Below are 13,229 nucleotides of genomic sequence, written 5' to 3'. Positions count from 1 at the left end.
AAATTACAGTGCTTATCACCGAGTTCGGGCTTCCAATCGTATCTCTCTATCAACAAGTATTCTAACTATAAGTATAAATAAGTCACAGTGCTAATCACGAAGTTGAGACTTCCGTTGCAGTTATGTCTCTCTTTTAACAATAACATTTGTCAAAAAGCTGGTATTCATGCTATTCCATACAAAGACACACCGCTAAGTTGAAAAGAGATATAAAAATAACATTATTTTTTATCTAATGCTCAACTTCCTACTGGTCTCAGTATGGTTCCTTTTTTATATCTTATATTCCTTTCTTTTTCTCGCACTCCATGATTATATTGTTTTCTATTTTGTATCATTGTTGTATAAAACTGTCATATGCAAATACTGGTAAACAAAAATTACGATCTGATGCTTAGAATTAAAAGTAATAAACAAGGCAAGAAAGAGAAAAGATAAAGAGACGAAAGCAAAACAAAGTAGCGAAATATTAAAACCAGCAAGTTTACAACTTTAAGACTGAAGTTAGCATATGCCTAAGGTGTTTCTTAAAATAACACCTAAATTTCTTCTACGGAATTAAGTATTACTCACCAATGAACATTGGATAGTAGGTTATAAATAGAGACATCACGTACGTTGTAAAGCCCACGTCCTAAAAAAGCAGTACAAGTACTTATTATTCGCTATGATTTTTAGAATTGTTTTCAATTAAGATTTTCCATGTGTTTGAATGTTTAGTTCTTTTTTTTTTACTTTTTTTGTCAAGTAATATATAACACTAACATTAGAATATATAAGATCTGTATTTAAATACAGTGGAGCGCCATTAAGCCGCGGACCAGTAAACCGCGAAATCGCTTAAGCCGCTGTAGCAAGTCTTGTGAGAGATGTGAGCGAGGATTATCGCGGCTCACCGCTAATTTAAGAACGTGTAAAAACGCGGCTTACGAATTTAATCCTGGCTTTATAACTTCAAGGGAATATTTAAAAAGGATTTGCTTTAATTTGGGAAATAAATAAAATATATTACAATAGAAATCGACCGTTAATCTACCTTATCCGCTTTCTATGTCAGCTTTATGGAGACCGCCATTGTTACCGAATCACACCTCTTCATACTTTAAAGTTAATCCGCGGTAAATCCGTGAGAAAAGTGATCAATAATTAAAGTATTATTTTTAATTCGATAATCCGATATAATGATCACGCAATGGCCCGGATGAGGCTCCTCGGCGGAGCTGTTGGCGACTTCGGCTTTTCAGTCACAAAGGTTTAAGCCGCGGTTAAGTAGGTTGACCCCCCAAATACAGAGGCTTAACGGAGCTCCACTGTATGAAAACATACCACAACAAATGAAAATCAATTTTTTGAAATATTAAACACATATACATATTTTGAATGGGAAAAATGTTTATTGTCTCTTTGGTTATGTCACACTAATGTGTTTTTTATAGATCATTCGTAAATCTCGCATAATAAATTGAATACGATAATGGGGCTCTGAAAATGTGTCAAAAGGACGCCATCTTGGAGCTCCAGTTGTTTTGCATCTGTCTGCAAAAATTAGATATTGATGTGCATGTTTACGAAAATAAATTAAGATCGCTTTTTAAATTCAAAGCTTTGATTGATCATATAATATACTATCTTTAATTTTGAATCTTTTTTATTTATTTTTTATTTATTGTAAATGTTTATATTATTCTGCAAGTTGTAAGGCTTCAAGTTAAAAAAAATTAACGAGTTTGTGATTTACACAAGTTCTTTTAAAAATGATGAATAGAAGTGAAACTAGAAAAAACTCAGTAATTAACTAAACTCAGTCTTTATTTAAAACACGTATTTTATAATACACCTTCAAGTTTTAGCCATTACTGTACTTTCTTTTGGTCACAATATGGTACCTTTTTTCTTACTAGTATTTGTTTCATTTTTGATGAAGCTTTGTAGAATGGACGGTCACTGCCTGTTGGAGAGACACAAGTGCAGAGGACAACGTTTTGAAAATCCTCTGCTTCTCGTCATCAGGTCAGTGTGTGAAACGAAACGAACTTGGCAGGGGTTTAGTTTAGAGAGAGAGAAGTTTGAAGAATTCTCTCCCCAACAAGGATGGTCAGAAACGTTGTGGTTCCTCTTCGTCCCCTCACGTGAAAGATTATTGAACTTTGTATAGGAGTTTGCCTTTATTTTATTTTAACTTATTTAAGGTGAAGAAGTCAGGTGGGGATATGAAAGTGATGCGTGAGAAGGGAGATTTGGACAAGGGTGGCATAAGGTAAGGAAGCCAGGCCAGAGCCTGTGGTCAGAATAACCTGACGGCTGACTGTTGCTAAAAATTGACTTAAAACTGACTTAAACGGAAAAATACCCTTACTCTCCAGATAATAACAAGAAAATCCTTTTTACTTCTGGTAATGTTTCACCATTGTGTTATGTTTCGTCAAGATTAGCAGTACAAGAACAAGGAGATCAATGTTTAACGCTTGCACGATGTTGAAAGTTAAAAAATCACACCATTAGAAACAACAATAAAATACTTTAAGGGTAACAAAACTACACGTAACAAAGCATAACATTAGTATTTCCACACTGTATAACAGTTTTGTGCCATTTCTATAAATAATATGAAAAATTATCTAATATCATAAGATACTGAGATTATGGCCAAAATATCGTTAACAGCAAGCATATTCAATGATGAATTCAAACCATTGTAAGTAGAAACGTGAAGAAAGTGTATTTACCAGGTTTACTTTGATTTCATTCCAAATAAATAGCTTGCTCTGATGTTAACTCTTATTATTTATACTAGCTGGGGTACCAGTGGCCTGGACGGAAATTATGTAAATTCATAACTAATGAAAGTTATCTTAGGACATGAAAAGTTGTTTCCTTTATATATAATTAAAAAACAACCATAAAAACAGCTAAACACGAAATGTGAAACCATAAATTTGAATGTATCTCTCAACTATTTGTATAGATGGCACCAGTCATTAGCTCTGCGTGTGATGCTTCATATTTGCACCCTGAGAATGAAGAAAAATAAAATTATTCATGGCAAGAAACGGAGGCGAAACGGAAAATCGTGACCCTATTTCAAATCTATATGCACACAGAATAAAAATTTCGTGAAGTTGGGGGTTGTACAGTGCGTAATAAAAACGTTTTTCCAGTATCATTCAAGCAAGAGTTCAATTATAATATGATAATGCAGTCTCTTCAGACCGAGCTTGTTCGTCCTTATTCTAAGTTTAAAACAGCCTAGTGCAACAAAGTCATATTCTCAATAAAATCATAACGTACCATGTTCGCCAATACAGAGTTTGAACAATCTATCAGAACAGACACAGATTCTCCTCTTCTTTCCCTCTCGAGTTTTTCTACCCAATACGCTACGACTTTTCGTCGCTCATCTCTCGTATCTGGATCTTTTCTGTGACAATTTACCTTTAAAATCACTGGCAAAAAATAAATAATACAGATCTAATAAAATATTTCAATTATAATATTTTTAAACTACTGCTAAATAAAACCTTATAACTAATTTAGTTTTTTATTTCATTTTTTGTAGATTCAATCATTTTTTCTTTAGTGTTCAATTTCAATTTGGGATACTTCGGTTACTTAAGAGTAGCCCAAGAATTAGAAGTTAGTGCTCTTGACTAGTGTCCTTCTCTCTAGGCTCTCAATTCATAAGTTATGGCCATACTGGGTACTGTTTTATATGAAAATGCAATAACAGTGTTAATACCCATACCAGCGGTTCTGAGATACATTTTTATTTCAAGTGGGTTTCTCGTCATGAAGAAATATTGTATTTATTGAAAGGGGAGAGCATGTTTGGCGCGACGGGGATGCGAACCCGCAACCCTCAGATCACGAGTCGCACGCCTTCACACGCTTGGCCATGCCGGGCCTTCCGAGACATGTAGTGATACCAACCACCCTTGAGAAAGTCGTAAAGAATGACAGTCAATCTCGTTATTAAGTTACGAGTAGCTTCTTGATGAGAAGAGAACCCTGCATGGCCAGGTGGCTAAGGAACCTGACTCATAATATCAAGGTCGCGGGTTCGAATCCCCGTACCATGAAACATAATCAATCTACATCTTTGGGCCAACATATACTAATATCATACTACAAGAGAGGTTTACAAGGGCCTCGCATGGCCAGATGTTTAGAACACTCGACTCACAATTAGAAGGTTCTGGGTTCGAATCCCCGTACCATGAAACATACTCATCCTTTTATCCATGGAGGCGTTATAATGTGATAGTCAATCCCACCATTCAGTTGTAAAATAGTAGTCCCAGAGTTGGCGATGGGAGGTGAGGACTAGCTCTCTTCCCTCTATGTTTACTGTTAAATTAAGAACGGAGAGCACACATAACCCTCGTGTAGCTTTGCGCGAAATTCGAAACAAACGAGGCCCCTTTTAATATTCATCTGATTTAAATTAATACAAGAGCATGTATTAAAGGTCATAATTATGATACACGGGGCCAGAGCTACAAATCAAATGTTATCTACACGGCAAAGGTTTATATATGGAAGTATCTAACCTTTGGACTGTCCCGAATACCATGATATTAATATGTTTTTGACAGAAAGATAACTGTACTTACATAACGGACTTCCTTCTTTATCTTTATTGTATGGAAAAACAGCACCCATCTTAACTATTTCAGGATCTATACCTTCTTCAGTTAGGTCTTTGGGGAAAAAAAAAGTCATTTTATGAGCATCGAAAGCCTTACATAATTTTATCACTTATAAGCAAAAATGATTTCAAGTGTCTGAAATTGACTGCAATATCTTTGGTACAAGTATGAAAAATGTGTGTGTTTTTCTTGTAGCAAAGCCACATCGGGTTATCTGCTGTATCCACCGAGGAGAATCGAACCTGATTTTAGTGTTGTAAATCCTTAGACTTACCGCTGTACTAGCGGGAGGCTAAAAAATAAGAAACCGTTTAACTCTTTAACTAGAATAAATTTAAAATGGAAACTGTATTGAGCATTCATAATGTGAAATAATGGTACGAAAATCGATGAACAAGAAATTAAGTAGAAAAGACTAAAAAGATTTGTTTGTTTTTATAGATAAAGCTACGGGTATCGAAGCCCGGTTTGTAACAGTATAAGTTCACTAGGAGAGGGGACGACCTAAAAAGATAAAAACATATATAGAAAATTTTCATAGATAAATATAAAATAAATTTTAAAAATATTAGGAGTGAAAATAAAAATATTACGCCACACATGTTAAATCCAAACTAAAACTTGTATTTGTCATATTAGGAGTTAGCTAATGATAGAGCTCACAGAGTCCAGAATTTCGTTTCTTTCTACGAGGTTTAACGATATTTATTGTGGCAATACAAAAGGTTTCTTTCATTCCTTAACCACCCGGCATGGCCAATGGTTAGGGCTCTCGACTCGCAATTCAAACTTCACAACCCCGTCACACCAAACATGCTCGCCCTTTCAGCCATAGAGGTGTAATAGTTGCACGGTCAATCCCACAATTTGTTGATAAACTACGAGTCCAAGAGTTGCAGATGAGTGGTGATGACTAGCTGCTTTCCCTCTATCCTGGAGTTTCTACTGTTAAATCAGGGACGGCTAACGCAGATAGCCCTCGTGTAGCTTTGCGAGAAATTCAAAAATAAACAAACAAACAAATATTCCTCTATCAGCTTTAGTTTTGAAAAACTGGTGTCAGGGTCAGTGTCGTATTAAATTGAAATGACAGAGAATTGAGTTATATTTTTGTCATGAGAAGTCAAACAAAACAGGACTTATACTTAACTTGTGAAAAAGTATGTTAATGCATAAATATGAGAAATTAAGTATGTTTGAATTTGAATGAATTTTAACGAATTAGTTTAGTGATGTACTGTAGTGACTGCATATTCAGAAACATTCATAACTACATTAAAAAGGAAGTCGATGCGAGTGCCACAATAGACAGAGTAAATAGATGATATTATTTTAAATGAAACACTTACCCACGATTCTATAGTACACGTTCGTATTAAGAGCTCACTTGGACGTCAGTTAATTACAATATTTAAGTTTATTTAATATCCTTGTTGTGTATATGTGTGTGATTTTCTTATAGCAAAGCCACATGGAGATATCTGCTGTGTCCACCGAGGGGAATCGAACCTCTGATTTTAGCATGGTAAATTCGAAGATTTTATGATGTCCCACCGGGGGATTACTATGCTTGTTATAAGATGTAAAGCGTTGAAAAGGCTTGTTTCCAGCTGTCGTATACGAGCAAGCACCCAAGAGCCATTTCAATGATTTCATGTGAAATCAAAGGAATTGTACCAGACATGTTTATATTTATATTGTTTTTATTGTCACAGGGCAAGGAAATAAAGAAAAAATAAGACTAACCATTAATAGCCATTTTCTGTCGCCATTTGAATATGTTTTTGACTAGTTCCACAGCATCATCTATATTTCCAGACTGGTGTTTCAAAATTCGTTTACAGTAGTAATCGTCGTCTTTGAGACGTTGCACATCTCGTGAATCATAAACACCTGAAAAAAATAATTACCCAAGGTAATTAAAACACTTCATTTCAGCATATATGCACAGAAAATATTATTTAAAGGTGAATTTTCAACAATTTTAATAATTGCCTTAGAAACTGTACTTTGGTTAGATATAATTCCTGTGTAGTTGCCATATTTTTAAACACTTTAGTTTTTGAGTAAAAAATGAAACAAAATATGCGGGTTCTCAAACTCAAGTTCCTCTCGGTCGTTTGGATGTTTCCGTGACGTTTTACATCTATGACGTAATAGTTGCCAAACACGCTTCGTTGCGCGCCGACCATTTTGTTCCTTTCAGTGCTGGTGTTTTATGTAAATCTATCAGTGCTTTTTCGGATTACATACTTTGTGATACTATTTTTGTCTTGATATTGCTACATTATGTTTGTTTTATAACATGGTTTACTGCGTTGCTTATGGTTGTAAAAACGGTTCGGCATCGGGCAAAAGCTTCTTTTCGTTTCCGTGCAAGGAGAAGAAACCAGCAAGGTGGTGACAGTGGGTGCGGATGGTCAATAGGAAGAACTGGACTCCTTCACACCAAAGCTTTGTCAAGATCACTTTTTACGCTCATGTTTTGTGTCGGATCCCACTGTTTTGGATTCCGTGGGTTTCAAGTAGAATCATAGTTTTGAATAAACGATATCTTTAATTGTAGGTTAAACTCAAATATACTATTTTAGGTTTATCTGCATCTTGAAAAATACACACTCGTGACTTAACTCCTCATCATTCAAGTCAACAAATTCATAGTATGATACTTCCAAGACATCGATATTCAGGCAATTTCCATCAAAGCCTCGAGTCTGGGTAATGCACTCTTCATCTTTTAATCGATTTGACACCTTGTCGTACGAGCGACAACAAACGCACTCTCTCCTGGTTGACATCTCCTCGCATAAACCACACTTACACCTTGCACAAACATACGGAATATGTCATATAAATTATACATTTATGGTAAATATTAAATTAACTATTCAGATTGCTACATCTAGTTTGATTTTATAAAAGAATTATGACGTATAATTGAAATTCATTTTGTTCCATGTCATAAATACCCGGTACAATGATTGTGGAAGGACCTAGTATTAGTTACCATAGTCGGCAAAATATAAACAAATAAAACCCAGTCTGTGATACCAATAATTTATAAACACCAGACAAATTTCGAGATGCTTAAAATTGCACGTAAAAAAATACAGACCATATTTGTTGTTATGACTTAGACTTACCATTCTTCCATTGGAGGTATGATGACTCGCAACCGGTCTGGGCGCTATCAGTATCACTCACAGTTCCGCTACTCTTGCTCATGGAACTGTTCTCATCACTAGAACTTGTCAGATATGTGTCAAAAGTAACTGTTCTAGGTTCGTTCAGAGTAGGTTTGAATTGATATGGTGCTACTCAACACTGTTCAGAACACAAAGTCAAAACAGACTCCGCCTCTGTTTCTCCGTATGCACTGGCCATGTTTATTTACATTCAACGCGCTAGCGTTGACGGTTTGTTTGGCAACTATTACGTCACAGTACTTTTCCTAGCGGCAAACGTAAAAACTAAAACGTTCGGATTGCCGCTCGGAAAGGCCTCTTTCTGCACCAAGTTCTATGTTTCATTTATTAGCACATATTTTTTATAAAAAATGTGAAGCTGCAAAATTAATAAGTATGAGTAGTTCTTTTGACTGCAAAGTTTTCTTTTTTTCTGTAAAATTCACCTTTAAAAAAAGAGGTATTTTATGTGGGACATTACAGCTACAAAGTGTTTTACCTCAAAATATATTTATAAGAGGGATGGGTGAGTGTATTTAATTATTTTCGAGAAGGCCCTACATAGCCAGGTGGTCAGGGAGCTCGACTCCCTGTATGAAAGTATCAGAACTGGATCCTCATTACACAACAAATATGCTTGTCGTTTCAGGTGGGAGGCATTATAATGTGATGGTCCATCCTACTATTTGTTGGTAAAAAAAGTAACCCACGAGTTGGCGTTGGGTAGCGCTGCTAAATTAGGGACGGCTAGCGTGTAGCTTTGCGCGATATTAAAAAAATAAAAAAACGATTCAAAAAACGTAATTTCAGAAGTGACAACGAGAAATATATTTAAACAATTATTTGAAATACGTTTTACACGATTACTTGGTCCTCGTTTTATTCCTCGAAATACGTTACTGTTCCTGTTTCAAATTATAAATAACGAAAGTCCATACGGTCAGTTTAATTCGTTTTTATATCTGTATCGTCAAGTAACAGGAAGTTTGTCCCAATATATTTTGCTGTTATCTGTTTTTGCAGTACGTTGGACAAAATGAGGGTCTACTATGAGTATTTAACGAAGCCTCGTATTTCATTGAAATCAATCGAAGAAGTGAACCTTTAAGTTGGAGGGCCTGTCATGGTCAGGTGGTTAAAGCACTTCACTCGTCATCCGCGGGTCGCGGGTTCGAATCCCTGTCACACCATACATGCTCGCCCTTTCAGCCGTGGGTGCGTTATACTGTTACGATCAATCCCACTATTCGTTGGTAAAAGAGTAACCCAAGGGCTGGCAATGGATAGTAATGACTAGCTGCCTTCCCTTTCGTCTTACACTGCTAAATTAGGGGCAGCTAGCGTAGATAGCCCTCATGTAGCTTTGCGCGAAATACAAAACAAACAAACAAACCTTTAATGTTGATCATCAAATTTTACGTTTGTTTTATGAGGCTAAGAATAACCAAAAGTTTATTTTATTTTTTTGCCACCTGGAAAGAAATAGCGCCATGTTTGAATGTTATATATAAAACATACATTAGACCCATAGCAGATAGACTTCTACATAGTACAATAAATTATTTTCATAAAAAATTGAGAAAAAATGAACTAGTAGGCGAACTAGACAGGTACTGTATACACGATGAGAATAGTCCTAAACATCTTTCCCCTCGAATATATATTTCCAAATAAAACAAAAGGGCCACCTGTAAACTAGATTCCACACTAGTTTAGGAATTAACTAAATAAACATTGAAAGGGATTTATGCGAATGTTTTATAGCTGATACCTATCTAATGATAGTGCGAATTGTTATGGAACTATTAAGAGAAATGATATATATACACCAAGTGTATATGTAGATAGTGCATGGACATTCCCCTGATAGGGGACCTGAGTAAGTGCGGGTTACTATGGCCCTCGTGTAAAATTTATAAATACACTTAACAGTCGCTAAAACAAATACAAAGGAAGGAGGAAGAAGTCGACACAACCTGACCCTCCTGGGTATACAAACACAAATACCCAAATGACCATAAAAGAGAGAGAGAGCGATGATCGGGGAGGATGGGGGGGGGTGTAATTTGAGGATAACTTACACAGAATCACCCGTTCTCCAGAAAAGCGAAAAGTTCTGGAGTTATTATGTGCAAGTAACAAAGTATAGTTGTCTGTTAGAAGTGTACTGAAGGAGACAAGACAAGACGTTTAAATTGTGAAGCGGGAAAGTGGGATACTATTTACTGAGTGTTTGTTTTGTTTGTTTGTGTTTGAATTTCACATAAAGCTACTCAAGGGATATCTGCGCTAGCCGTCCCTAATTTAGCGGTGTAAGACTAGTCATCACCACCCACCGCCAACTCTTGGGCTACTCTTTTACGTACGAATAGTGGGATTGACCGTCACGTTATAACGCCCTCACGGCTGAAAAAGTGAGCATGTTTGGTGTGACGAAGATTCGAACCCGCGATCCTCAGATTACGAGTCGAACGCCTTAACTTACCTGGCCATGCTGGGCATTTACTGAAGAACTAGAGATTGACTGATTGTGCACTTGGTGGGGGTTAAATAAAAAAGTTGAATAAAGTTATTTCACACAATTAGCATGCATGACGAATAAAGAATTAATACAGAGGTTAAGAAGTTTAAGAAGGTCAGGTGCACAGAATGATCTCTGGTTCCGTGTATTGTTGAAAATAAAATTTCCACAGTCTCAGTTTCTTCAAGACTTCTGTCCTGTGCTGGGTTTTAGGTTAAGATTCTGGGTGACCTATAATGACCTCCATCCATTGTGTAGGGTGAATGCTCGTGGCTACAAGTTAATAGTGCCATGCAGCCAACGTCTAGAAATAGAAAACTATTAGAGGTCAGAACAAATCCGTACCAATGTCCCTCAAAACTACAATCACAAAACATGTCTCTCTGTGTCGCTGACCAATCAGAAGAGAAGCTCTTTTAATGTTGACGTTTCTGTTCTATGTAGCAATCAAAAACGTCAAGCAGGACACAATCCATGACAAGAGGGTAAGACTGTGTTTCCTTAAGTCTTTAGACCTTGAGAATGCAAATACCACATAAAACAGCAAGACAAGGCTACAAAAGGTAATGCCCCAGGCTATATTTGTCATACGACCTCAACAGGATTTGGAAAATTTGTAAAGAAATATGCTCAAGATGTGTACTATCTTTTCTTGATGACGAGAAACCGACTTCAAATAAAAATGTATCTCAGAACAGCTAGTATGGGTATGTACACTTTTATTGATAAGGAGAGAACAACGTTTCGACCTTCCTTGGTCATCTTTCTTAACCTAAAATTCCAAACGATCAACCTGTATAAAATTATTTCCTCAATAGTATCTGCATTACGTTGTTTCTGTAGAACATTCCATACAATGCAGAATCTCATTAGAAACGTTCTCAAACGGCGCGGCCCGGCATGGCCAAGCGTGTTAAGGCGTGCGACTCGTAATCTGAGGGTCGCGGATTCGCATCCCCTTCGCGCCAAACATGCTCGCCCTCCCAGCCGTGGGGCCGTTATAATGTTATGGTCAATCCCACTATTCGTTGGTAAAAGAGTAGCCCAAGAGTGGGAAGTGGGTGGTGATGACTAGCTGCCTTCGCTCTAGTCTTACACTACTAAATTAGGGACGGCTAGCACAGATAGCCCTCGAGTAGCTTTGTGCGAAATTCCAAAAACACACAAACACACACGAGTCATTGTACTACGGTTATAGTTTTATCAATTAATATATGTAAATACAATCGTTTTTGGGGTGCCATCTTATGGCAATTTCCAAAAATAAAAGTGAGTTTACTAATTTATCGGTAGAGACGTCAGGATGAACATCAAGGGGCATTTGATTTAGGCCAGTTACTGATGTGTTTAAACTGTCCACTACAAACCTTCGTGTGTTTTTTTAATCTATCATGTACAAGACCCCTCTCCTAACACCACATACGCATTTTGATCTTTCAAAAATCCAACCAAAGATATGAAAATACAACGCCAGTGAAGTATTTTGAACGTTGCTTAGGTCTTAAATTTATGTTATTGTAAATATTGCAGGACGTAATTTCACTCACCAGTCCAGTTTTCTTGTTCTAGATGTTTAAGAACTTTCTGCCGAAGTTTTTCCACGTCTTCTATACCGCTAAAATTTTCTACCTCATTGACGAGTCTAGTTTTTATATGACCCATATTAAAATTCTCACCTAGGAAAGTGAGAAACAGGAGTTTCAATAAAGTAAAATGAATTACAATATATATACTGTTCCTTTCGATTCAAAGAACCAGTAAGTTAACAACTTTCAGCTACTATTTTTATTTTACTAAATTTATATTTTATATTCAAACGTTTATAGTTAAATATACTATCTCAACTGACACTTTTCTCTCTCGAAATAAGCCTTAAACCTCTGTCCATTGTTTATGTATAAAACCTGATTCTAACGAGCCAATCAAAACTGCGTAACTTAGCGAACTCGGTATCTTTGTCACTGACGTCACATGGATTAGAAAGTAAACTTATATATTTTGCCAGATTATAACTTCGTGAGACATAAAGAATGTTCGAAGGCAAAAGCGTATTTCGGTCTATCGTTGTCGTCCATACAATGTAAATATCACACGTGAGGGAAACCAGTTAGCTAGCACTCATGAAGTCTTTTTTATTTAAAAAAAAAATACTATTTGCAGTTTTCAAGAAATATTTACGTTTACGTACTTTAATGTTCTTCACGGTATTAACTTAAAAATATATAAAACAATTTAGAAATGTGTAAAAGTTCAGGTAAAGATTTGTACAACTTCCTTACAGAATTGTGGTGGTTCTATCAAATCGAAATGCTTATACAAACAAAGATTATCATTATATTTTAGTTTTAGATTCAAATGTACACAAGCGAGATAACGAAATAAGACTGAATAAAATGACTGAGCTATTTAAGTATTTAACGAAATGTTTCTTTTCCAAAAGAATAATCCTTATGCCTCGAGAATAATCCGAATGCCAAGGCATTCCCAACATTATTATGACCGTAAACGACTTATCCGTGATAACGAGAAAACCCACTTGTAGAGAAAATTATGTAAAAAAAAAACGGCTGGTATGTGTAGAGAAAGCACTATATAGAAGAGTGAACAAAATTTCGACCTTCTTCGGTCATCGTCAGGTTCACAAAGAAAGAAAGAGGTAACTGACCGATAGCTGATCATATGTTTGAAGGCGGTGTGTAATTGAGTGTAGGAATGTAGAGGGCATGCTTAGATGTTGGATATATTTATTAATATAGGTATAAAAGTATTCCTCTGTATTGATTTATTTTGGGCTTGAGTTGTTGTATAAGTAAGGTTTTTAAATTTTGCGTTTGTTTATGTTTGTTTTTTATTTAGTATTTGGGTATTTTTTATGGT

General features: G+C 36.0%; 1 protein-coding gene across 1 annotated transcript in view; it reads right to left on the bottom strand.

Moving 5' to 3' along the window:
- LOC143246097 (motile sperm domain-containing protein 2-like) overlaps window positions 1-12,186 on the bottom strand; it is a 30,352-nt gene extending 18,166 nt beyond the window's left edge. The window contains exons 1-5 of the mRNA XM_076492313.1: window positions 11,900-12,186; window positions 6,393-6,539; window positions 4,611-4,697; window positions 3,289-3,443; window positions 574-634 (exon numbers count right to left, since the gene is read on the bottom strand). Coding sequence (XP_076348428.1) covers window positions 574-634; window positions 3,289-3,443; window positions 4,611-4,697; window positions 6,393-6,539; window positions 11,900-12,014 — 565 coding nt within the window. The 5' untranslated portion in view covers window positions 12,015-12,186. The remainder of the gene's footprint in view (window positions 1-573; window positions 635-3,288; window positions 3,444-4,610; window positions 4,698-6,392; window positions 6,540-11,899) is intronic.
- Window positions 12,187-13,229: the final 1,043 nt, after the last annotated feature.

This window comes from Tachypleus tridentatus, chromosome 3 (assembly GCF_004210375.1).
Source record: "Tachypleus tridentatus isolate NWPU-2018 chromosome 3, ASM421037v1, whole genome shotgun sequence".
NCBI classification, from domain to species: domain Eukaryota; kingdom Metazoa; phylum Arthropoda; class Merostomata; order Xiphosura; family Limulidae; genus Tachypleus; species Tachypleus tridentatus.
This window is presented reverse-complemented; position numbering and strand designations above follow the sequence as displayed.